Below are 24,893 nucleotides of genomic sequence, written 5' to 3' on the forward strand. Positions count from 1 at the left end.
AGCTTCAGAAGAGGTGAATAACAGCTGCCAATTTCTAACTTTCCTTTATGGGAGTCTGCGTGCAGGACCTCACTTAAGTAAAACCAATTTGTTGATTCGGATACTGATTAGTGACAAAGTATTAAGGTCTCAATAACTCATTGTGATTAAAATGCAGACACAATGCCAGGAACACAGAAGAGCAAGCTTTCCTCTATCAGTGAGCTGCAAAAATGGGGCAAAGTCATCTACCCACAGTGGGAAATACAGCATCCCTGAGACATGTACCATGGAGAAGGGTAGGGGCAACTTCAAATTGTTCCAGTTTTTTATTTTTATACAGGATTACATCTTCCCCTCAGAATAGCAGCATTATTATCAGTCTCATAAATATTCCAACACACCTGGGAGCCTTGTAGCCCTTCAGCTCCTGACGCACCTTGAGGTCCAGGCGTCCCTGGTTCCCCCTGTTGGATGAATTTTCAGTGTTAACATTCTCTTCACACGGTTTCCATATAGGTTTTCTCTTCACAGTACCTAGTGCTCCATGGCACGGTACCTGGAACTGTCTTGTCTGACTTGGATCATGGCCCTCTTGGCCTAGGATTGTACTCTCCCGTGCTGTCTAAGGATTGAACTCCCGGTCATTCCTTACTCTAAGACAGAATCTCACTGACTTGCAGTTGAAACCCAGGGTGTGCGAACAGCCCAATATGCAGAACTGCACAGGTCCCCTGTCTCTGAGGTGTTCATGAAGGAGGCTTGCCTTTAGGTCTGTCCATGTCTGGCAGCCTAATTGATGGACACTGGGTCCACCGGTTGGTAGGGCTCGTATCCAGTGCTCTGCACTTCCTGCGGCACCCTTATCAAATGCTAGCTCACTGGCCCCACCGCCCACAGAGGACAGGAGAGAGAGGCTACTCACCAAGGCACCCTGGACTCCCCTCTGGCCTTCTCTTCCCTGGATCAGAAAAGACAGAGGGTTAGTGAGTGGGTGTCTAGATGGAGGCTCCTTAGAGGCAATCCGACCTCTCTTGCTCCTGACAGACAGAGTAATGGGCAGCTTGCAGAAACGACTTCCCCAAGCCACTCTCCAAAGACAAGCTTACACACCAGGCACTTAATTACTAACTAACATTTGGGGGATTGATTGCAAACCAATCTAAAAGTCATTACAGACCCAGCTCGAGTCTGACAACCCTGATAATTATCTGGGAGGCTGTTTGGAGAATCAGATCATCCCAGAGCACCTGTCTGATGCCCACCCCCTCCAGCAAATCCCACAAAGTACTGTCTGCTGATCAGAGGTTTCCTGCCTGAGAACAAGCTGTGCCATGTCCATCGCTCTCTGTCCCAGGCCCTGATCATATCTTAGGGGAGAGTGAAACATCATTACACACAGTGCCCCTCATGGGCCCAAGGGGTTAGACTCCATGGAATTCTCCAAGGAGGACATGGCCGTCGGACACCAACGGTGTCCATGTGCTGGTGCAATGCCACCATCAGGGTCGTTGGAGAAAAGCTGGTCTGAAGCCAAAACCCAGCCGCAGGTCTCCAGAAGCAGCTTCACGTTGCCAGGGCAGGCTCTCCACCAAGTGGTGGTCTCTGCCTTCCAGAGGGTGGCTAAGCCAGAAGAAGATATCCAAGCCCCAGATCCTAACTTTTTCCTAAAAAGCTATGATGAGGTCTGTCCTCATCCCTCACCTCCCACTCGGCCTCACTGAAGTTGCTGGAGGGACACCTCACCCATCAATCTACTTTGTGTAGTGACGAACAGCTGTGATTACTTCATGTACAAAACAAAAACTTAAACAAAAATTTTCCCCTACATTTGTTTGGAAAGGTAGCCATGGAAATGATTGCAGAACAGCTGTTTTCTTTCAACTGCCCAGCTTCTGAATCTTCTTAGAACAAACCACCTGACCAAATATCACCTCCACCAGGTTGGCTAATGATTAGATTAGAATTCCTCCAACGAAATTCTGCTGCTTCATTCAGGCACTCTTTGCTTATAAAGTGCAAATACCCTTTGAGAGAAGCTGCCCTTTGTAATGTGTCAGTTGTTTGTACCTTGATGTGACTCACAGAACTCTTGACAGATGAAAGCGGAGAAGAAACAGTAAATAAAGTTTGAAGTCACTGTTTCATGATGTCTTAATTCTGTCTCCATTAAAAAGCAAGGATAAAATAGCATTCATTCTGTACACAGACAGTGTAGTACAATGGTTAGGGACGTGTCCTCAGAAGTCAGACGGCTGTGAGCTCAGCATTGCCCTTTGAAGCCTGGGTGGCACAGAGCAATTGCACAATAAACCTGAGCCTGGCTGCTTGGGAGTAAGACACCCTGGTTCAAACCCCAGCTCCAACATTCACTACCTACTCTGATCCCGGCCAGTTTGTCCAAGGTCCCTTGCTTTTTCTCATCTGTAAAATGGCTATAATCATAGTTTCTACCTGATAGATTTCTTATGAGGATTAAACAAATCAATATTTGAAAGTGATTTGAACTGGACCTGGCACAAATTAGGTGCTCTAGAAGTATAAATACTATTATCTATAAGCATTCCTTGTGCCTGATGGGCCAAAGGCAATGGGCCTGGAAGAAAAGTGTGTTAGTCACTCAGTCGTGTCCAACTTTTTGTAACCATGGACTGTAGCCCACCAGGCTCCTCTGTGCATGGAATTCTCCAGGCAAGAATACTGGAGTGGGTTGCCATTTCCTTCTCCAGGGGATCTTCCCGACCCAGGGATTGAACCCAGGTCTCCTGAATTGCAGACAGATTCTTTACCATCTGAGCCCCCAGGGAAGCCCCCAGATGGGTCTGGAGCACTTTTAAATGATCTGGCTCTTAGTATACAGATCCATTGCTTTCTCAATAGCTGGGGCAACAATTTAATTTATATGGTTTGAAACTGTGCCACCCAAAAGGAGATGTCTTAGGTTTGCTTGTGTTTTTAGCATTTGTCATCCATTTAAGATCCTCTGACCATCATAGAGAATTCTAGCCTTCACTGGAAAGGTGAAAGAGAAGTAGAAAAGCCACTGCTTTATATGCATCCACGTTGCCTTGTTTAATTCAAGAGAAAAGAGGTTAGAGGAGGAGATGGGCAGGAAAGTGGGTGAGGACGGCAGAAAGAAGCTGCACCTCCTGTCTGTGAAGTGACTTAAAGTCATTGGTTGGTTTGTCCAAGTAGTAATCCTTTACCCGGCCCCAGCACCTCTTTTTTAAAAAGTGCTGATTGATGGTGACCGCTATAAAGCTGTTTCAAACCAACAAAACTACATATTTGTCTTTAAGATTTACAGCATTTAGTTCATCTTGCTGATCTCCAGCTTCCTCTGATTAATTTGAATTATCTTGTGTGGAGAGGAGGGCAACGTCCCAAAGAATTTCACTAGTAGCATTGGGAGGCCTAAGTCATCCAACTGGAGACCTTTTCCCTTAAGAACTGAGTCAAGATAAACAAAGGCAGGAGGAATTAGAACATTCACCCGTTATCTCTCCCAGAGAGAGAAGCAAAAGCCACAGCTTTCAAAGTAGCAGGAAGATTCCAAATTTATAACAGAAAAGGAAGCCAAGAGTTTCCATTGTTCTCTTGACCAAAACCCAGGGCCAAATCTAGGATGTTGTATGTCATTTCTTTTTATGATCTCCATCTGAGTGCACGATGAATGGGTTTCTAACACATTAAAAACATGCTCTCTAATTTCAGTAGTCCACAAAGAGAAAGTGGTTTCTTGGTTGTTCTTTAAAAAGAAGGGGAAATCCAACATTTCTGTTTTAGGCTTGATATCACACAGGATGTTGTAAAATTTTACCTGCAGCATCTCAAGGTTGCCACTGGCTCAGCCCTAATCGCCAATGTTTTGGTTTATTCAGGAAGAATCTATTAACATCTGTGATTTATCTTTCCCACTGGTGATAAACGAAGAGGAAGAGAGTATATCTGAGTGTTAGTCACTCAGTCATGTCCGACTCTTTGCGACCCCACGGACTGTAGCCAGCCAGGCTCTTCTGTCCATGGGATTTTCCCAGGCAATAATATTGGAGTGCGTTGCCATTTCCTTCTCCAGGGGGTCTTTCTGACCCAGGGATTGAACCCAGGGATCTCCTGCATTGCAGGCAGATTCCTTACCTTCTGAGCTACCAGGGAAGATATATATTTGTTAATGTTCTTTAAAAAGCTCAAAGATGCTGAGCTACTGGAGGAGGATTTGTATGTGAAAGTCATTGGCTCTCTCCAAAGACATTTAAAAGCTTCCAGAAGGTGGAAAGGGAAAAACACCCCATCACAATGGTTCTCAACCAGGAGCAATTTGCCCCCCATCACTATCCTCGACTGAAATTTGGCAAGATCTGCAGACATTTTTGGATGCCACAACTCAGGAAAGCGGGTGCTACCGACATCTAGTGTGTAGAGACCAGGGATGCTGCAAAATATCATATAATGCACAGGAAAGCCCCTCAAAACAAAGAATTGTGAAAGTGAAAGTTGCTCAGTCCCTTCCAACTCTTTGCAACCCCATGGACTATACAGTCCATGGGATTCTCCAGGCCAGAATACTGGAGTGGGTAGCCTTTCCCTTCTCCAGGGGATCTTCTCAATTCAGGGATCGAACCCATGATTTACCCAACCCAGGGATCGAACCCAGGTCTCCTGCATTGAAGGAGGATTCTTTACCAGCTGAGCCACAAGGGAAGCCCAAGAATACTGGAGTGGATGGCCATCCCTTCTCCAGCGGATCTTCCCAACCCAGGAATAGAACCGGGGTCACCTGCATTGCAGTTGGATTCTTTACCAACTGAGCTATCTTGACCTCAAATGACAACAGTGTCAAGATAGTACTCTCGGATCAGTTGACTGCAGGGACGCATATTCTGAATGCCTCTGTGGCATCTTCAGGTGATAAGGAGGGGCAATAAATGTCCATGGAAATACTTACCCTGCTCCCTCTGGAGCTAGGACTGCCTTGCGTCCCTTTCTGCCCGGTTCTACCCTGGAAAGAAAATCGTTCCCCCAAGATCATAAGGTAAAAGATTCTGGAGAAAGGACAAAGGCATCAGCATAACAACATCAAGTACCATTAAAACTGAACAGATGCGTCATGCCAGAATATTTCTGCATATTAACCCTATTGGGTATAAATGTATTAAAGAGGAAAACAATATAGCAACATGCACTGCTATGACTAGTTTCCCCACATAATAATATCACCTGCCAGAAATGTGATAATTTTGCCCAATAGAGATGTAAGCTACTACAGACATGCCTTATTTTAAGAAAATAAGGCTCTCTTAAACTTAGGAGTGATTGTTCAATTATAAAAAAGAGTTATGTATTTTACTAAATAATTAATTTAGAGTTTAAGAGCCTCAGCTCCATAACAGAATTAACCAACTCATATACATTAATAGATCCAATTACTTGTCTTCCTTGTTCTCCTTTGGAGCCCTTTTGTCCTTTGATGTTATTGCTTTGTCCTGGATTACCCTAGAGGAAGATTTAAAAAGTACTTTAGAATCAAGAAATATCAGCCTTTTTATCTCAAAAGTACAATGTTCAAGAATTAAGCTAATTTGGGCTAAGTAATGAGAGGTGGGAGAAAATTCTCCATATTTGAAACACAAGTTTTTTTAAAGATGAAAGTAATACTTCCCTAAATCTGAAGGAGCCTTAGTGATAAATGAAGAATTATGAGTGCTTGCTGAAGTTACAGTGATTTTCCCTTCTCTATACTGGCAGATTCACTAATGCACACATCCAAACAGGCTTACGCCACTCATTCAAAGGTGTACCAAGATTCCCCTGTAATCGAGTCTGCGTTAGGGAATCTACAAGATTGAAAACTCAGTAAGCAAAATTATGGAAATTTCGTTCCTAAAGGAACTTGAAAGTCTCAAAATGAATAAGATGGAATTTTTGTTCCCATCTCTGAGCTTTTTATATATAATCAGCCCAGATCATATGCAGGCTTACCTCAAACAAATAAGCCTCATTCAATACCTACTACACCCCTCCCAAGTCATGTGTTTGCCTACAGGTTAGTGGAAACATGAGAAAAAAAGACAGGAAATGTGGAGTAACTACAGTTCAGAACCACCTGGGCCCCAGAAACTTACAGGATCCCCTGGGAAGCCCTTCTCTCCATATCCCCCAGGGGGGCCTCTGGAACCTGGGCTGCCCTGAAAAAAAAATAAAATGAGCTCTGAGTTAGTTTGCATGAGGGTGTTAAAATATCAAGTGCTGTGGCGTTTGGAGGGGAGAAAATCAATCCGACAAAATGATTCACATTCCTCTATCCCAGCCAGATTCCCTTCAGCCTCTCAAGCAGAACCAAGCCCAGTTTGAAGCCTATGGTCAGGACTATTTATAATGAGGCTGAGAAAAAGTAAAAATGCTCATGGTCTAGAACCACCTTCTAGAACCTTCTGCAGAGATGCCAAGGTTCTCCATCCGCACTGTCCAGTACACTAGCCACTGGCCATAGGTGGCCGTCAAGCACACAAAATGTGGTAGGTATGACAGGAGAGCAGAATTTTTCATTTTAGTTCATTTGAATGTAAGTAGTCACATATTACTAGTGGGTATCTTATGGGACACCCTAGCCAGTCTAGCAACTTCTAACATCTGCAATTAAGCTGTCCACTGGAAACCTTCACTGGGATGCTCCCTTGTCCCCTCCGATGACTATTCACAACTGAACTTGCCCAAGCCAGCATCCTTGCAGGAATTTTGACTGATTTCTCATCTCCTGCTCCTCTGGTCACCTGGAAATCTGACATCCTGGAGCCAGAGCCAGGGTGAGACAAACAAGATACTGAGGGTACAAAATTGGGGCAGGTACCCACTCTACATCACTCTGAGAATAAGCGCTTCCTTAAATTTTGCTCGCCAGGACCTCACTCCAGCCTGGACCCCGTTACATCCTTAATGTGTCTTCTGTCTGTTGCTTCATTTGAAGGCTTCAGCACCTCTCACCTTGATTCCTACACATCCACCTCTCATCTTTGCCTTGCATCCATGTCATCCCCAACACATCCTCCACACTACTGTCATGGAATATTTCCAAAATGCAAATTGGATTGTGAGCTCCTGACTTAAAAGCTTTTTAAGGCTCTGCATTCCCTAATGGCCATAATCCAGATCGCTTCTCCTTGGCTCATCGGTGCCTCCCCCAGCTCTTTCCATCCCCTTTTGAGCCCCAACTCCCTCCATCTGAACCCTAATGCTCACACCAGGCAGAACAACTTGCAGGGCCCCCAAGCCTCCATGTCTTTGCTTAAATGAATGGATAAGAAAGTTGTGGTACATATATACAATGGAATATTACTCAGCCATTAAAAAGAACATATTTGAATCGGTTCTAATGAGGTGGATGAAGCTGGAGCCTATTATACAGAGTGAAGTCAGAAAGAAAAGCACCAATACAGTATATTAACACACATATATGGAATTTAGAAAGATGGTAACAATGACCCTATATGCGAGACAGCCAAAGAGACACAGATAAAAAGAACAGACTTTTGGACTCGGTGGGAGAAGGTGAGGGTGAGATGATTTGAGAGAATAGCAATGAAACATGTATATTACCATATGTGAAATAGATAACCAGTCCAAGTTCGATGCATGAAACAGGGCACTCAAAGCTGGGATGGGCAGGGAGGTGGGAGGGGGTTCAGGATGGGGGACACACGTGCACCTGTGGCTGATTCATGTCAATGTGTGGCAAAAACCACCACGATATTGTAAAGTAATTAGCCTCCAATTAAAATTTTAAAAAAACAACAACAGCTGCTCCCTCTGTCTGGAATGCCCTCTCTCCACGTCTTGCTAATTCCTATTCATCTTCGGTTCAGGGATCATTTCCAGAAAGATTTCCTGCACTCCCTCCCCACTCTTCTCTGGGCCCACACAGTTTCCTATAACATGATCCCAACCACATCCTGCATCTCCATTAGCTACTGACATCTCTGTCTTCCCAACTACACCAGAGGATCCCTGAGGACAAGGACAGTCTGGTTCATCTCTGAGCCTTTCATGCACAACTCAGTGCCTGACACATGCCAGGTATTCAAAAGTATTTGATAAATAAGTGAATCAGAACATAAAAGGAGAGCTGCTTGGAACCAAGGAGGCACACATTAATGAGTGTTGAAGTGAACTGAATATAAATATATATATATATATATATATATATATATAATTGTAATTTGCTATATCAAGTCCACCAAAATAATTCTGTCCCTTTCTCTTGCTTTTTTTTGATGCAATAAAGAAAACAAATTGCTGATGGGCAAATGCATTCACTTGCAGACTTCTGAAAAGCATGCTCATAGATTCTTGCAAGCCTTGGATCTTTCTAGCTTGGAAATTGCATAGTTACCCGCTTGCCCCAAATAGGGAAGCACCATCTATTTGGTGGTAATAGGCTTCATCGTATCCCCGTCAGCTGTCAACTTTCTTCCTCATAACCTCTGACACACTACAGTTAAGACTATCTCTAATGCCAAATTCTCCTTCTTTGAAGTACAGAAAAGTGTTACCTGGGAACCTGGATCACCTTTTTCTCCCTTTTTCCCAGGAAGTCCATGAAAACCCTAAAAGAAGACAAAGCAAACAGAATTCCCGTTAAAGAGATACATCAATCTGATGATGATTTTTGTGGCACTTGAAGAAAAATGGCTTACCTCTTCCCCATCCAATCCATCAACCGCATCATCTCCGTGTTCTCCCTGAAAGACAGACAAGGCAGATCTCTGCCACCTAACGGGCAAACTAATCCCATTAGGAAGTCAAATTTGACTGAGGAGTAACTACACATACCTTATATCCAGAAAATCCTCTGGCTCCCTGTAAAAGATTAAACATCTCTCATTGGCATGTCAAAGACCAAACGTGGATTCACAGCCTGTTGGGGTGGGAAGGGGCTGCTTCCATTAAGAGTGACTGTGTATTCCTTTAGTTACTTTTGGCTATGCAGCCACAAAGAGGCTATGGGTGGAATTTAATTAATGCTCATAATTTCTTGAAATGACTAAAGAGACTTAATCTGCCGAGGAAGAAACTAACATATAATTAGAGACAGGGAAAGCGGGAGGGCAGATGGAAGAGGGAGGGAATGGAGCAGAGACAGCAGATGCCATAGGGAATTTAAAAACAACACTTACCTTTTCACCCTGCTGCCCTGGACATCCTGCACTGCCGCTGTTTCCTTGGGGTCCAATTTCTCCTCGAGTTCCCTAGGGAAAGGTACCCAAACACATATCCGTAGTGATTCTTTTGCCAGAAAGCTGCCAGCCATTTACTTTTCTAGAGTGAAGCCAGAACTGGGCACTCTGGGCTCCAGTTAGAGCAATGCCCTTGCACCCTGGTTCACTAACTCTGTTTTCCCCCTGGATTCAAACATTTTCCCTTCAGTGCTTCTGTACAGACCCAGGATCACACTAACGTATGACGTGAGCTCAGCTGCTTCCCTGCCCTCGACAGAAAGCACAGCCGAAGGTCTGGAGTCACATTACTTTGCAGCCACATTTCAAATGCTCCCCTGACACATGTTGGCCCTGACATCTTGCCCAGGCCCTAACCAGCCTGGAAAAATCACCATGGCTCATGGCAGAGAAGCAAGTTGGTTCCAGGGGACAGGAGCTGAGCATAAGCAGCTGATCACAAGTGACACTGCCTCAAGCCAGTGCTCACAGGAAGGACTCCCCAGTTAAAGATGCCCCCAAATTAGAGCATCCTCACAGGGCAGAACACCCAAGGTCAATGGCCTGTGCATCTCTCACTAGTCCAGCTTCTCCCAGGAAATATTTAAATACAGGTAAGGGCTGGAATGGGCTTCCCTGGTGGCTCAGACAGTAAAGAATCCACCTGCAATGCAGGAGATCTGGGTTCAATCCCTGTAGGGAGGATCCCCTGGAGGAGGGCATGGCCACCCACTCCACTATTCTTACCTGGAGAAGTCCATGGACAGAGGAGCCTGGCAGGCTACAGCCCATGGGGTCACAAAGAGTCAGGCACAACTGAAGTGACTTAGCATGCATGCACCACACAATGGCTAGAATAAAATGAGTCTCACGAGAAGTCTGGTGGGCTGCCATCTATGGGGTCACACAGAGTCGGACACGACTGACGTGACTTAGCAGCAGCAGCAAGAGAACAATACTGTGTTTCCTGAAAACTGGAATCCCCAACTGTCTCTTTCCCCACTGGGTCCTGGGGGCTTGCCTCACATCTGGGTGCACAGATGGTGCTAGTGGTTTGCTGTGTGTTTAAATACTAGCCATGAACTTAGTTCTCTCTTCCTGGTAGGTGAGAAGAAAGGCAATTTTCCTTTCACTGCTTTGCTTTCTTTATTTTTACTGAGGATTGTTTGCAGTAAAAGCAGGAGGCCTCACTCAAGGCCACAGGTTGCTGAAAGTGAATGAAAGTCGCTCAGTTGTGTCCAACTCTTTGCAACCCCAAGGACTGTAGCCCACCAGGCTCCTCTGCCACGGGATTCTCCAGGCCAGAATACTGGAGCGGGTTGCCATTCTCTTCTCTAGGGGATCTTCCCAACCCAGGGATCGAACATAAGCCTCCCGCATTGCAGGCAATAAGAGGAACCAAACCGTCCCCGCTGTTTGGACTCAGCAGGCTGCGGGCTCAGTCTGGCAGTGGGTGACTCTCTTCCCCTCACTCAAACCCTGACTGGCTCAGTCGGCTTCATAAGCCCTCCACAGGTACAGGGTGGGTAAACTATAGTCTAAGAGGAATTTTTAAGTTTACAGATGAGGAAACCAAGGGTCAAGAACTTGCATATCTTATTAAGGTTTCACATCTAGGTCAGCCTTGGACGGTCCAGTGCTGGAGCCTGTACTTTTAATCTCAACTTGCTATGCAGACAAGGGTTCTAAGCGGGTGGAGATGCAGGTTGGATACCTCCTGAACTTTCCCCATCCCAGTGGAGCCACCCAAGTGGTTTCTGTTCCTCCAAATCCATTTTTATAAGTTGATTGATGAACCAAGAGAGAGTTATGGTTTGGGAGTCAAAGACTGAAATTCAAAAGCCTTGTGTGGCGTATGACCGTGACATCGTATGTGGGCTGCTTTGCCCACTTCTCTTTCCACAGTGGAAGCACTGGGCTGCTGGTCCAGAGAGATGCCCTCTCAGGCTTCACCCTATGCGGGGGCAGAGGGAGGGTGCCCAGTTCCTTGCCACCCTCACAAAAACGTGCCAGGCAAAACGTGAGTGAGTCTACTCCCTTCTTTCCCCCAAAAGTAGATTCAGCAAGTGCCTCATGATACAGACAAAGAGAAGGGGAAAAAAGCAACCCATCCCACCCCTCAAACTACAAAAAGCATATAAACAAAACCCCACTATTCCTTCTGGAAAATAAAGCTTTTTTATGGAAAAGGAAAGAGTGTGGTGGGCAGAGAGTCACAAAAACTTACAGGCTCTCCCTCCTCTCCTCTGTGTCCCCTGCTGCCTTTCACACCTGGAAAACCCTGCGGGGAAAGAGAAAAACCCATCTCAGTCATCCTTCAGCAACTCAGACCTGTTACTTTAGGCATTTCAGGCAAGTCCCTCCCTCCAGCCTAGCTGTGGTTTTGCAGGCGCGGCTGTGAGTTTGGGGAGAGCTGGACAAGCGCTGGGGCTGGCTTTGATCCTGGCTCTCGGCTCTGAAGGTCTCTGCAGAGGTGGGCCTCCCAATGCCTCCAGAAGGCTGGGTTTGGAGCCCCCACATCCTTCAGGGCCAGGTCTGCGCCTGGGGGTTTGCATGGAGGACAGCAGTGTCCACCACGACCCCTTCAGCCGGCAAACTGAGAACATTTCTAAAGACATCACTTCATTTTCTTCCTTTTTTTTTTTTGAGGACAAGAAGGAGCCTTCTCCCTCTCAGCTCCATCTGCTGTAATCTGCTGTCTTCTCTCCCTCTCTTGTTTCATTGTCTCCTGGTTTATTTTTGGCAAGGATTTCACTTGAGGTTTGCTTTCCTCACCCTCTAACACAGATCCCCACTGTCTGCTCAGTATACTGGGGGGCTGCACTCTCGGAACAGAATTCTCGTCTCCAGCAACATAATAAGAGAGGAAACTGCTAACAAAACATCGTAACTTTGTAAAAAGTCCAGGGGAGGGATAAATTAGGAGTTTGGGATTAATGTATACGCACTTCTATGAATAAAATAGGTAAACAATAAGGTCCTACTGGATAACACTGGGAACTCTACTCAATATTTTGTAATAACCTATAAGGGAAAAGAGTTTGAAAGAGAATACACACACACACACACGTATGAATCACCATGCTGTATGCCTGAAATGAACACAACATTTCAAATCAACTCTATTTCCATAAAAATATATTAATAAATTTATTAATTAAAAAATTTAAAAGAAGTCAGTAAAAAGGCTGAGATCAATTATCCTTTCACAAGGATGGACAGTGTAAGACTCCTGAGCAAGAATCATTTTTGAGCCCTTAAAATAAACCAGACTCCTTTTCATTGTGAGGTCTAAAATGCATTTGAAAAAGTACACAAAAGTAAACAGACTATAAAGGTACAGTTTAATTGTTATGAAGTGAATATCGGTGTAACCACTGCCCAGGCCAAGAAATAGGACATGGCTGATAACCCTTAGCAGCTACCCCAATTACAAACCCCACCCCTTCCCTGGGAACACATGCTTGCTTTTATGATGATATTTCCAAGTCTCTAAAAAATACTTCACTACTTAATTACTCATCCCTAGATAGAATAACTATAGGTTAGTTTTGCCTGTTTTCAAACTTTTTATAAATCTATCATACCATATGCACGTTTCTGTATTTTGCCTTTTTCTGGCCATTATTGTGTTTATAAAATTTATACCCGTTGTCATGTGTAGTTGTAGTTCATTCATTTTCATTCCCTTAGAGCATTTCACTGAATTAAAATACCATGATATATACATATATACATGATATATTTATATATGATATATTTATTTATGCTATTGCTGTGTAATTCATTTTTTAAGGGCTATTACTCTGCAAGGCTACAATCTTTTTGCAGTTCAATCATGTCCCATTGTTGATGAAGCAAAACTTGCCCCACCATTTCTAACACCTCTTGCCACCTTTCAAACTGTCTAAAGTCTAAATTGCAAAGCCAAGGAGCAATACCCCAAAGTCTACATAAGAAAAAAAGGAGTCACTCTTAATAGTAGAATCAAAAGTGAGCCTTCTGAACCCTCCAACACTACTGGTAGGAATGAAAATTTGTGCAGCCACTATGGAAACCAGTATGGAGGTTCCTCAAAGAACTAAAAATAGAGTTGTCATACAATTCTGTGATCCCACTCTTGGGGAAATATCTGAAAAAAACCTCTAATTTGAAAAGATACACACACTCCAATATTAATATCAGCACTGTTTACTATAGCCAAGATATGGAAGCAACCCAAATATCCATTGACAGAAAAGCGGGTAAAGGAGATGTGGTATATTTATACAATGGAATATTACTCAGCCATAAAAAGAATGAAATAATGCCATTTGCAACAACACGGGTGGACCTAGAGGTCATCATATAAAGTGAAGTAAGTCAGACAGACAAAGACAAACATCATATGATATCGTGTATATGTGGAATTTAAGAAATTATACAAATGAACGCATTACAGAAATAGACCCACAGACATAGGAAACAAACCTATGGCCACCAAAGGGGATGGAGGGGAGGGACCAACTAGGACTTTGGATTAGCAGATACACACTACTGTGTATAAAATAGATAAGTTCCTACTGTAGAGCACAGGAGCTATACTGAATATCCTATAATAAACAATAATGGCTTGTTATAGGTTTATAGAAAAAGAATGTATAATATATATATAACTGAATGTATATCTCTCTATATATATGTATAACTGAATCACTTTGCTGTATAGTAGAAATTAACACAACATTGCAAATCAACTATACTTCAATAAAATAACTTTTTTTTTAAACGTGAGCCTTTCTGATCTGGCTCCTACCGCAGAGAAGTCACACAAATGGACCAAAGGAATTACATCAGCATCAGCAAAGGTTGCAAACCCAACTACTCAATCTCAGTTCCGTCTATACCAAATCAAAGCCCATTAGGTACAACAGTGTCACAGCTGAATGGTACCTGGGAGGCTTGTGGCCCTGGGATCCCTTGAGGTCCTGGAATCCCCGTACATTTACAAAACTTACAGCAACAAGTCCTCTCTGCAATGTTTCCCTGGAAAAAAAGAAAAACTGAGTAACAAACCACGGTGTGGAAATTCATCACATAAGAACTGAATTGACATAAATCATAATTCACCACCTATAGCCTGTCCTCTCTCATTGGGTGAGGGACTGCAGAGAATAAGAGGTTTTTTTTTAAATTTATTTAACCTTGAAGATAAAGCATCAGATTAGCAATTGCACTGGCAACATACCTTCTCCAAGGAAATGACCTCTATTTATAGAACGGGCACTCACCACCACCACACAGATGACCACTGGTTGGTTCCTAGTTGACAGGCTCTGGTTTCCTGGGATTTCTGCAGCATAAACTGCTGGGGGGTTTTTTATTTGATTAGGGGTTGGTTGGGTTTTTAGTTCCCTCACCTTTCATTTGGTGAGATGACAAAGGATTAAATGTCATGGAGAAACAAAAAACATCCTCTGGGCTTTCACACTTTTTCATATGCTAAAGACCATGTACTGAATTTAGGGCAAACAAGGGAATCTTTGCGAATACTCATCAAGATTCCAATCTTGTTCCCAGGGCATTTTTTAAAAAGATATATCTACATCCGTGGCAGATTCATGTCATTGTATGGCAAAACCACTACAATATTGTCAAGTAATTAGCCTCCAACTAAAATAAATAAATTTATATGAAAAATAAAATTGATAACAAGTAATTTGTGTGCATGCTTCTCACTGTGGTGGCTTCTCTTGCTGTGGAGCACAGGCTCTGGGCACTCAGCCTTCAGTAGTTGTGGCCCATGGGCTTAGTCACCCTGAGGCATGTAGAATATTCCTGGAGCCCATGTCCCCTGCACTGGCAGGCGGATTCTTAACCACTGGACCACAGGGAAGACCTCCCAGGGCATTTTGAATAACGCTGGGTTTTTGTTCAGCAACTCACCAGATACTGTGATAGCATACTGCCCAGTTCTCTCATTCCAATGGTCAGATGAGTCCTGTAGTCAAATCCTTTTCCAAACTCAAAGCTGGAAAACTCGTCATGAGCGGTTGCATTTAAGGACACTACCAGCAAAGCATCAAGTCCTAGGCAGCAAAAAAAAGTGGTGATAAAACCCAAGGAATCGCACCCCCAAAAGAAGGAAAGCCCATCTTATTTCCTTTCAGTGAACATGATTCAAAGAATCAGAAAGAGGGGAAAAATAAGAGAAAGAAGGACTCTTGACATTGAAGAGCCCAACAGCGGCATTGCCTGCATCTTTTGTACACACATGAGGCACTGTTTCCTAACTTCAGCATGAAATCTAAGAAATCTTACAGAAAAATACTAGCAGAAAGCTGTGTTTAATACCTCACCACCAGTCCTAATGGAGTTCTTGGGCATTTGAAAGCAATTTTTAAGAAAGGGTATTGCTTATCTTCAGAATTCTTCTGAATGTTTTTTAACATGGTAGTTAGTAACGTATTTTTTCTTATCACTTTAAAAATTGAAGTATTGTGTAAAAATCTTAGTGTTGTGTTAGTTTCAGGGGCACAGCAAAGGTATTCAGTTATATATATATATATGTATATACATATATACATATATATATATACACACACATACACACACATAGGTGTTCTAAGATGCTGAATATACTTCAGTATCTGTGCTATACGGTAGGTCCCTGCTGTTCATCTGTCTTACACATAGTTATGTGCATATGTTAATCTCAAACTCCTAATTTATGTCCCCCACCACTATCCCCTTTGATAATCATAAGTTCGTTTTCTATGTTTGTGAGTCTATATCTGTTTTGCACATATTTGTCTTTCTCTCTCTGACCTACTTTACTTGGGCTTCCCTGGTGGCTCAGCTGGTAAAGAATCCGTCTGCAATGTGGGAGACATGGGTTCGATCCCTGGGTTGGGAAGATCCCCTGGGGAAGGGAAAGGCTACCCACTCCAGTATTCTGGCCTGGAGAATTCCACCGATGGAGGCAAGGGTGATTAATGCAGAGGGATATAGAAGCCCAGCACCCTTGCCTGAAGTGTACAGCCTGCCCTCCAGAGTCCCTCGGGAATCAGATCAAGGTGAGGACTTCATGGAGACACATCTTTGTCCACAACCTCCAGTTCTCTTCACTGCTTCTCTCTCTACCTCGGTAAGCCACGTACACACGGATGCCTCTCCCAGATTCAGCTTCTGGGGAACCTAAGACACTTCTTATTGTGTCTGATTTTCCATGGGAAAGATTGCATCATGGATTTTGAAAAGCACTCCTCGCTGTCCTTCCCCTGTCCATGTCATAGTTTCAGATGAGCCGGGAGCAGAAACGGAGCATCACAGACAGAGACAGCAAGTGTCTTAGGCTCCCTAGAAGCTGAATCTGGGAAAGGCATCGGTGTGTGCATGGCTTACAGAGGTAGAGAGAGAAGCAGTGAAGAGAACTGGAGGTTGTGGATAAGGATGTGTCTCCATGAAGTCCTCACCTTGGTCTGATTCCCGAGTGACTCTGGAGCGAGGCTGTACACTTCAGGCAAGGGTGCTGGGCTTCTATATCCCTCTGCATTAATTACCCTTGCCTCCATCCATCAGGTGGAATATGTTATAACCCCAACCTCCCCTCTAAGAATCAGGTCACTGGTGAGGTCGGTCATGGGTACCAGGCTATAGAAGGTCACAGGAATAAGCACTTGGCTGTGGAATTTGCAGTATTTGGGGGAGGCATGTGTGGTCAAGAAGGGTTGGGCAGGGCACCAGCAGCATTTGCTTCAAGGGGCCGGGCAAATTGCAAGTTCCAGAGCACCCGCGTAGGTAGACTTGTGCAGCACATCCCCTGCTTCCTCATTTACATTTTCAATTTCAAGTTTACCTGCTTCCCTGAGCCTGTCCGATTGATCTTCAAGCATCATTTTGCTTTCACCTCCAAGACCATCTGAAAAGATGAGCAACACCTAGACAAAGAGGAAAGCGTGGAATGGGATGACTTGAGAACAAAGCATATAACTGGGAGGGAGAAACTAACCGAAGGACGTAGAGACGGGAGCTAGAAAGTGACTTGGTTACCTGTCCTTGGGATGTGGACACGTTCTCAAACGTGTCCCACAGGGACTGCAGGAACTGCGCATTCAGGTGAGTCGGCCCATTGACGGTGACTTGCAGGAGGCTGTCAAATATTGTTTGCCGGTAGATTTGGAACTTGGCAGGGACATCCTGGTCACTGTTCACCTTAAAGGCCATGCTCACCGGCACCTCTGCACCTCCCCCACAGCTGACACCCTTGATGGAGGTGATGTCCTCTAAGATGCCTGGGAGGTGTGATTCCAGCTGGGGGTGGCCGTGGAACAATGGCTGGCCCCGCAGGTGAGTGGAAATGTCCAAGCCAACCACTATGTCCAGAAAGCAGTCTGGAGACCAAGGGAAGCAAGGCCAAATTAATGACCAGCCAGGAGTAAGGAAGGGCAGAGGGGGAGCATCGCGGTCTCGGGCTGGAGGGTCTCTAGGACCCAAAAATGTCTAAGAAGGAGGATACGGGCTGCTGGGTCAGCTTGCAATACAGGTGTTTCTTCTGTCCCCTTTCAAATGTTACTCATTTCAGTGGCTATTTGAAGCCTAATCTTGGTTTATTCTCAGGCTGGCCTCGTGTGTGTGTGTGTGTGTGTGTACATGCATGCATATTTTCTTCATTTAATGAGGACATATTACGATGAATATAATTATAAAATATAAAATAAAATATTTGAATTGTTCTTAGAGTTTATTTAGTCAAGAGGCCATCAACTCAGTCAACAACCAAAGACAGGAGGGTCGTGTCATCAAGTCGAGTGGGCAATGTGTGAGAAAGTGAATGCAGAGCAATGACGCGTCTGTTCACCATTCATTTCCAACTGAGAGTCGCCATGTGGGACAGGGGGCCCAGTCCGGTCACATTGTCTGATTTTTTCACAGAGAAGCCTGAAATCTACATTTTAATGCAAAACCTCCAGTCTGTAAATGCTATCAACTAATTTCACAAGATCACAACACCAAATAGGACAAACTGAATTCAGCAGCGAGTTGCTACTTGGTCACCCATGAGCCTGTCCAGTTGCTCGTCTTACACACGAGGAGATGGTGAGGCAGAGTGGGAACCCTGGCTTTCTGATTCCAGTCCTGGGCTCCTCCACCACTGTCATCTGCCCCCAGTGAGCACCCCACCAGACAGCTTGGAAAAACCAGTGTGGTTTGTAAGAGAACTGGCTTCCATCATAGTAAGTCTAGAGACAGAAGCCCTGTGGGGAATTTCTGCCTGTTGCGCAAATGCCACAAAATATTATCCTTCACTGATGCTCTGTCAGTGACTCAATGGACATGACTTTGAGTAAACTCCGTGAGTTGGTGATGGACAGGGAGGCCTGGCGTGCTGCAGTCCATGGGGTCGCAAAGAGTCAGACGCGACTGAGCAACTGAACTGAACTGATGCTCTGCCCCTCCAACTTGCAGTCCCAAGTGTACAGAACCAGAGTCCCGCACACAGCTCTCAGTTGGTGCTGAAGAGTGACATCCCCATCAGAAGGACCACAGCTCTGCATTTATTTTCTTCAGTCCCAGCTCACGTGACTCACTGCCATGACACCCCTGGCCTTTGCAGCCATCAGCCTTGGTGACCTATGGAAATTAAATAATCCCCAAGGGCAATTCAAATCTTTACTATGTTATGATTATACGAATGCCATCATTCAAAGAGGAAAATGTACCAGACATGTGCTGATACAGTTGACACAGACAGACACATATACACATGTGCACACAGGTGCACACATACTGAGTCCCTTACAAGACGGTTCCACAAAGTTAAAATAGGAAAAATTCCAATCAGCAAATGTTTATTTTACATACTTCCTGCAGGATGCAGGGTATTGCTCTGGGACTTCCGGAAGCAGAGAGGATAGAAATAGAAGGCTGAGTTCCAAGTGTTAAGAAGAATGTAACCCCTGGATTGTAGTGGAGGACAGGGCTGACCCAGGCACACAACCCAGGGTGTCCTCTGGCCTCTGAACCCTTTCCCCTGTCTCTGAGGAAGGCTGACCAATCCCAAACTTTTGGAAGCAGAGGAGATGCCTATTCTCATTGCATATTGTTCTAAACCACATTCTATTAGGTTCGCCCAAAGACACCCTGGGAAATGGACAACCAGGAAGCTGCAATCAAACAAAAACAAAGAAGGAGCAAAGGAGCACTTACTGGTTTTCCCGCAACTCTGACAGATTTCACGGACCATTCTTTTTTTCACATCCACATTCTTTAACTTATCAAAGTCTTGAAAAGTGATGACTTTTTCAGAACTGCCTGTTATCGGCAAGAGCTGTTCCTTGTAAACATCTCCTATGCCCAGAGCCAGAATACAAATGCCAGCTTCTCTCAGGATCTCCACTGCCTTTGACACATCGTAGCGGGGACCCCCAGATATGATGATCACCAAAGTCTGAGGGACACCAGCATTCCTTCTGCCACCGGCGGACGGCTCAAACATAACACTCACTTGTCTCAGGGCCAAGTCTATTCGAGGAGGCCCCTGGCTCTTGGTGATAGCTTGAATCCGAGACTTCCATTCGGTTTTAGTCAGAGAGTTTTGTAACTCGATAATTTCTTGGTAGCGGCTCCCAAATTGTGCCATCCCAATTCTTATCTTCTGAGACTGAATGTCAAAATTGTCAATTAAGTCTGACAAGAAAGTTGTCATGGTAACAAAGTCTGAATCAGATACCATGTCAGAGCCATCACAAAAGAAAATCACATCTGCTTCTGTAATGTTACAGACTGCAATGGAAAAAAATAAATCACTTATTGTCCTCAAGAATCATTCTAAATTTTCCCTTCGCTCAAATATTTAATTGCTTTTACTAAATCCTCACGGTTATGGCAAATTGAGATAAGATAACTGATGAGAAATCACAATTGACCTCAAAGAGAAGAAAAAGAAGTGGTGAGGAAAAAGTTAATAGTCTTGGTTTCAAATTTTAATATTTTACATGATACATCTGAAAGGACACTGAAAGCTACTCTGAGAAGGGAAGGAAGAAGTTTGACTAGATTGACTATATTCATTGAAAGGTCATTGCAAAGGCCTGAAATCCATTCAACACTCCCATACTGGAAGATCCACCCAAGTTGAGTGCCACTGTACTATTATTAGTAATTCTGTTACTATTAATGCCACTTTACATTTGTGCTGAAAATTATCATTTTAAAAATCTGTTTAGCATACAGTAACGGTTAATATTCATGACCACCTTATGAGGAATTATTCTGATCTTAGGTAGAGAAAAGGAATTCAATGGTTAAGGTGCCTCAGAATAGTCAATCACTATGCAGTGGAGCTGGTATCTGGATCCCTTTTATCCTTAAATCCAGCATGTTTTTCTACTACAAGTTGCTTTAATAATATCATGGCCCAAATATTAAAATTTCATGGACAAGTGCTAGTCAACATTGTTTACAGGGTCATCTCTCTGAAGTCCCATGTGAAATGACCCAAAACGAGGAATGATCTCTTATGCGCAGTTTCCATCAAATGCAAAGGCTGGGATGGGGCTGTATTAAAGGGCATCATCCTCAACTGGGATGATGGGGCATGCATCGCAGACTTCTTTTGCTTCTTCTGCTTCCCCCTCTTTCCTTCAGAGCTGTGCCCCCTTAATAGACATCTTGCATCCAAAAGTTAGACTCTATTATCTCAACATCTATCTCAAAACTCCATCTCAACACCTACCTCCAAAAGAGGTGTGGGAGATGAGAAGAAAGCAGCCCACAAGGAAAAGACTGTAGTCCTACTAACGTCTTAGATTTGGTGGGGATCCAGTGATAAATAAGAGTCCCAGCCTGCCCAGTGAACTCAGTCTTGTTACAAGGACAAATAAGGAAACAGCAAATATATGTTAGATGCTACCATCAGGAGAAATAGAAGGTGCAGGAGTCAGGGGACACAGCAGGGACACTGACGTGTGCTGGGTCAGAAAACTGGCAAACAAAACCTGAAAGCTGACAAGCAAGCTAGATACAGCCAGGGGAAGCCATAGGCCGGTGTGTTTGTGCTAGGTAAGATGATGCATGCGAAGATGAAGAAACTTCAGGATGACTAGAGAGGCCGTGAAGCAGGGGGCAATTGAGGTTGGAGACGTCACCAGGACCTACTTGGAACTCAGGAGTTTAGAAACGGTAATCTGTGAGCAGCTCAGTGACATAGCCCAGTTTGTATCAGAAAGATGCCTTGGGGACAGTCATGTTTTCTTAAAGATGATACCCACATTCTGTATCTGAAACCAAGAATCTGAATTTATTGCTTACTTAAGTAAAGTAGGGTTGTGGAGATCAGATGTAGTTTTACTCAGCCCAGCAAATGCTGGTCTGACACAGATTTGAGGGGAGGTTTTGTTTGGGGCTGGACGATTTCACAGAGAAGTGAGTGGGTTAATGTCAGTGGACAAAACATGATTTGTGTTGAACACAAAAGTAGGTTTCAAGCTGATAGAGAAGAAGGAAGGGAGGTGTAAAGGAAAAAGAGAAGGAAGTCGGAAAAAGGGAGGTAAGAAGAAAGGAACTTAGCTGGTAGGTTGATGTGTTTTCCATGTGAGGAGGACCAGGCCAGTATCTGGGAAGGATTCCAGGCTTCCAAGGAGGCACAGTGACCCTACTAGAGGGCGTGTTGATCTCTGCTGCTTTTAGGTCAGGTGGCAAATCTCACCCCTTGCTCGTTCAAACATTATGTCTCCAGCTCGCCCTACCCCAGGGGTATCTCCTGGTTCAGCTCTGACCCCTTCCCTCCTGGTTCCTAGAAGCTGGTCTCTATTAGCCCATTCAACCCCCACTCTTGGCCTTTATTAAGAAAAGCTCACCGCCCTGGTTGGACTTCCAGTGGTCCTACAGGATGCTGACCATCCCATTTAGAGGGTCCTGGAATTTTGAAGACAAAAGTCTATCTGTTTAAAGCATGAAACTTTCCACTTGAGTTTGGCCTGAACCTGATACAGAGTGGTTGTGCTGGGGCCATCGATCAAATGCTCAGCAGAGGCAACCGTGAAATGAGGAAAGCTGAATAGGGCCCTAGGAAGAGCCAAGGAAAGGGAAAGAGAGGCCAGACAGCAAGGAACGCGTCTCCAAACTTCTCGTATAATGTCTTCAGTACAGCAGCGAAGGACCTTTAGATATTGCTTAATCAATAATGCATTTCTCTCAGAGACAAGAAAACTGGGAGCCCGAGAAGAGGAACGTTCAGCCCATGCCATCTGGATGACGGGAAGCCAAGCGTTATCACTTATTTTTTGCGTAAACATATATTGCTACCCCAACTTTAAAAGCACAACTTACCCTCTTGTGAGTTGTTACACATACTGTCTTGCACAGGCAGGTAAATATCTTTCAGTTTGTCAAAACTACTGACGTGGATGGTGTAGTTTTTATCCCCCGCCATGGTCTCCAGTTCCACTTGGTCTGCCGCACCTACACCCACCGCGTAGAGGATGATGCCTTTGGCTCTTAATTTGGAGGCTGCCTCGCTGAGCTTATCTCTGTCGTGGGATTCCCCGTCTGTGATAACGATCAGCATCTGCTTCACGTTTTGCTTGATACGGCTGCCGTGTTCCTCTGTGAACAGGTCGTTTGCACGCTCCAGAGCCTTGGCGGTGAAGGTGTTTCCCCCCGTGTCCCTGCGCCTCCTCAGATGCTCGATGATGTCTGATCTTCTTGAGTACTTGTTGAGGTAAAAAAGAACCTCGGGATCATCTGAATATCTGAGCGCTCCAAACCGAACGCGGTCCAAGCCCACGTCTGATTTCTTCACCAAATGGATGGTGAGGTTGATCATGCTTTCTTGGTCCTGGGCGTTGATGCTGCCTGAATGGTCCAGCACAAACACGACATCTAACTGCTGAATCCGTTTACAATCTGAAAGCAAGAGAGCAGGCGTGACAGACTTTTGCAGCGCGTTCTGCACAGACGCCTAGAAGGGAAACCAGTCACGCGTGCCTTGTGCCTCTCACGTGCTGGACACTTCACCGCACTTAGGGATGGCTGATGCCATTTTAAAGAGAAAAGAAGCTGCAGGCTCAGAGATGTTCAACTTGCCCACCATCACGATTCTAAGGACACTGGCGCTCCTATCTGTATAACTCCATGATCAGATCAGTGCTTCTCACACCTCCCTACTCTGTTCTGCTAAACCTCTTCAGGTCGTTTACAACAACGTTTGCTAAGCAGGCTTTCACCTGGAAGGGAATGTCAGGAGGTGAGTCAGTGTAGTACAGTGGTGAGACACGACCAACTCTTGCCACACCGGCCTGCATTTTTGAAGGGCTTAGGGGCTCAGTGTACAACCTTGGAGCTTCTGTCTTGCCCCTTTAGGCTCCAGCTATTGCCTCAGCTTCTGGTAGATAAACTTTCCTCTGTGCACCATGCCTCTTCACATTTATGTGTGGCCCTTCCTCTGACCTTCCCAAGCTGGAGCCCAGAAAAGCCCACACAGGGGAAGAGCTAAGGCGCTTGTCACCACACTCTAGCCCCAAGCCCTCCTCCTCAGAAGCCAAGCACCCGCTCTGGGTAGGTCTCCAAAGTATGGGCTTCTTTCCACTCTTTTCCTTCCTTGAGTAGCTTAAGCACATGCTTCCCAATGGTTCACCCTCCACCTGCCAACCTTACCTCCAATCCTTATTTCTGGCAGTGAGGTCTCCAGGTTTTCAAGGATCATCCACTGCAGATGAGCCCAAGCCATGAATAAAGAATGACTCGCCATAATTTGGCAACGAGTCATAACTCAATACATATTTATGAGTTGACTTGATACATATTTATAAATTTACTTGATAAATAAATTTATAAACTGAGTGTACAAGTCAGCTAAAATTCTACCTTAGGCTATAGACAGGGTCTCCACAAACATGACATTTCTCATTGAAGAAAGCCCAGGAAGAGCCCTTTGGATTTCAAAGGTGGGGCTGTGGCCTTACTGTGAGCCTTTCTTAGAATGTCTCCACAATCCCAAGAGTTTGGGAATTACTGCCATACATGGAGGAAGAAGAAAAATTCAAGTTAAGCCTTTCCAAGAGAAACCTTAGGCCCATTGCCTAAAGCTCAGTTTACACTGAGACATCTTACTTGTTAACCTTCTGAAATTTTCACACGCAAAATCCTGAAGAACAAAGTCCAAAGGAGGTTTCTATTGCCATAGGAACCACATACAACAAACTGACTAATGCTTTGGTTTGTTCTCTTAGTTGTATCCAAAACACAGATAACAACAGCACATGATAGATTTAAAAGTACTGGTGTCATTAGCCTTACCTGTGAATTTATAGCAAATTCTGACACAAGTCATTAAAATTGATGGACTCAAACCTAAGGTTGCTTAATCCAATTTGAAAAGCACTATAGTTTGTCAGATAAAAGTGCTGACTCCAAGGATCACTTTAACAAATAAAAAATTTCCAAAAGGATAGGTATGTGAACAGGCAAATGTAAACTACTTAGCTGAGACAGGGTAAGAAGAATAATGTAGGTAATAAATGAATAAAAATATACTGTATCTTTAAAATACAAAGAAGGTGCAGAGTCGTGCTTTGGATACTGTACTTAATTTAACTGAGAGGAAGATGACTATTTCTAATTATACATTCTTACGTATACATACTTAACAACAGCTATAGGTAGCCAAGAAACAATGTGGGAGAATCATTTGGGATTAAAAATTGACTGGAAAATCTAGGTATG

The 24,893-nt window shown here is 44.3% G+C and overlaps 1 protein-coding gene across 1 annotated transcript in view; it reads right to left on the reverse strand.

Annotated features, from left to right (window-relative positions):
* COL6A5 (collagen type VI alpha 5 chain) overlaps positions 1–24,893 on the reverse strand; it is a 177,390-nt gene that overhangs the window by 88,646 nt on the left and 63,851 nt on the right. The window contains exons 7-22 of the mRNA XM_081573212.1: positions 22,500–23,075; positions 19,377–19,952; positions 17,220–17,560; positions 17,026–17,107; positions 15,114–15,256; positions 14,121–14,213; positions 11,416–11,469; positions 9,150–9,221; positions 8,806–8,832; positions 8,670–8,714; positions 8,526–8,579; positions 6,102–6,164; positions 5,407–5,472; positions 4,925–4,978; positions 905–940; positions 384–446 (exon numbers count right to left, since the gene is read on the reverse strand). Coding sequence (XP_081429338.1) covers positions 384–446; positions 905–940; positions 4,925–4,978; positions 5,407–5,472; positions 6,102–6,164; positions 8,526–8,579; positions 8,670–8,714; positions 8,806–8,832; positions 9,150–9,221; positions 11,416–11,469; positions 14,121–14,213; positions 15,114–15,256; positions 17,026–17,107; positions 17,220–17,560; positions 19,377–19,952; positions 22,500–23,075 — 2,345 coding nt within the window. The remainder of the gene's footprint in view (positions 1–383; positions 447–904; positions 941–4,924; positions 4,979–5,406; positions 5,473–6,101; positions 6,165–8,525; positions 8,580–8,669; positions 8,715–8,805; positions 8,833–9,149; positions 9,222–11,415; positions 11,470–14,120; positions 14,214–15,113; positions 15,257–17,025; positions 17,108–17,219; positions 17,561–19,376; positions 19,953–22,499; positions 23,076–24,893) is intronic.

This window comes from Giraffa tippelskirchi, chromosome 2, assembly GCF_054371585.1.
Source record: "Giraffa tippelskirchi isolate mGirTip1 chromosome 2, T2T-mGirTip1v1.2.pri, whole genome shotgun sequence".
Lineage (NCBI taxonomy): Eukaryota > Metazoa > Chordata > Mammalia > Artiodactyla > Giraffidae > Giraffa > Giraffa tippelskirchi.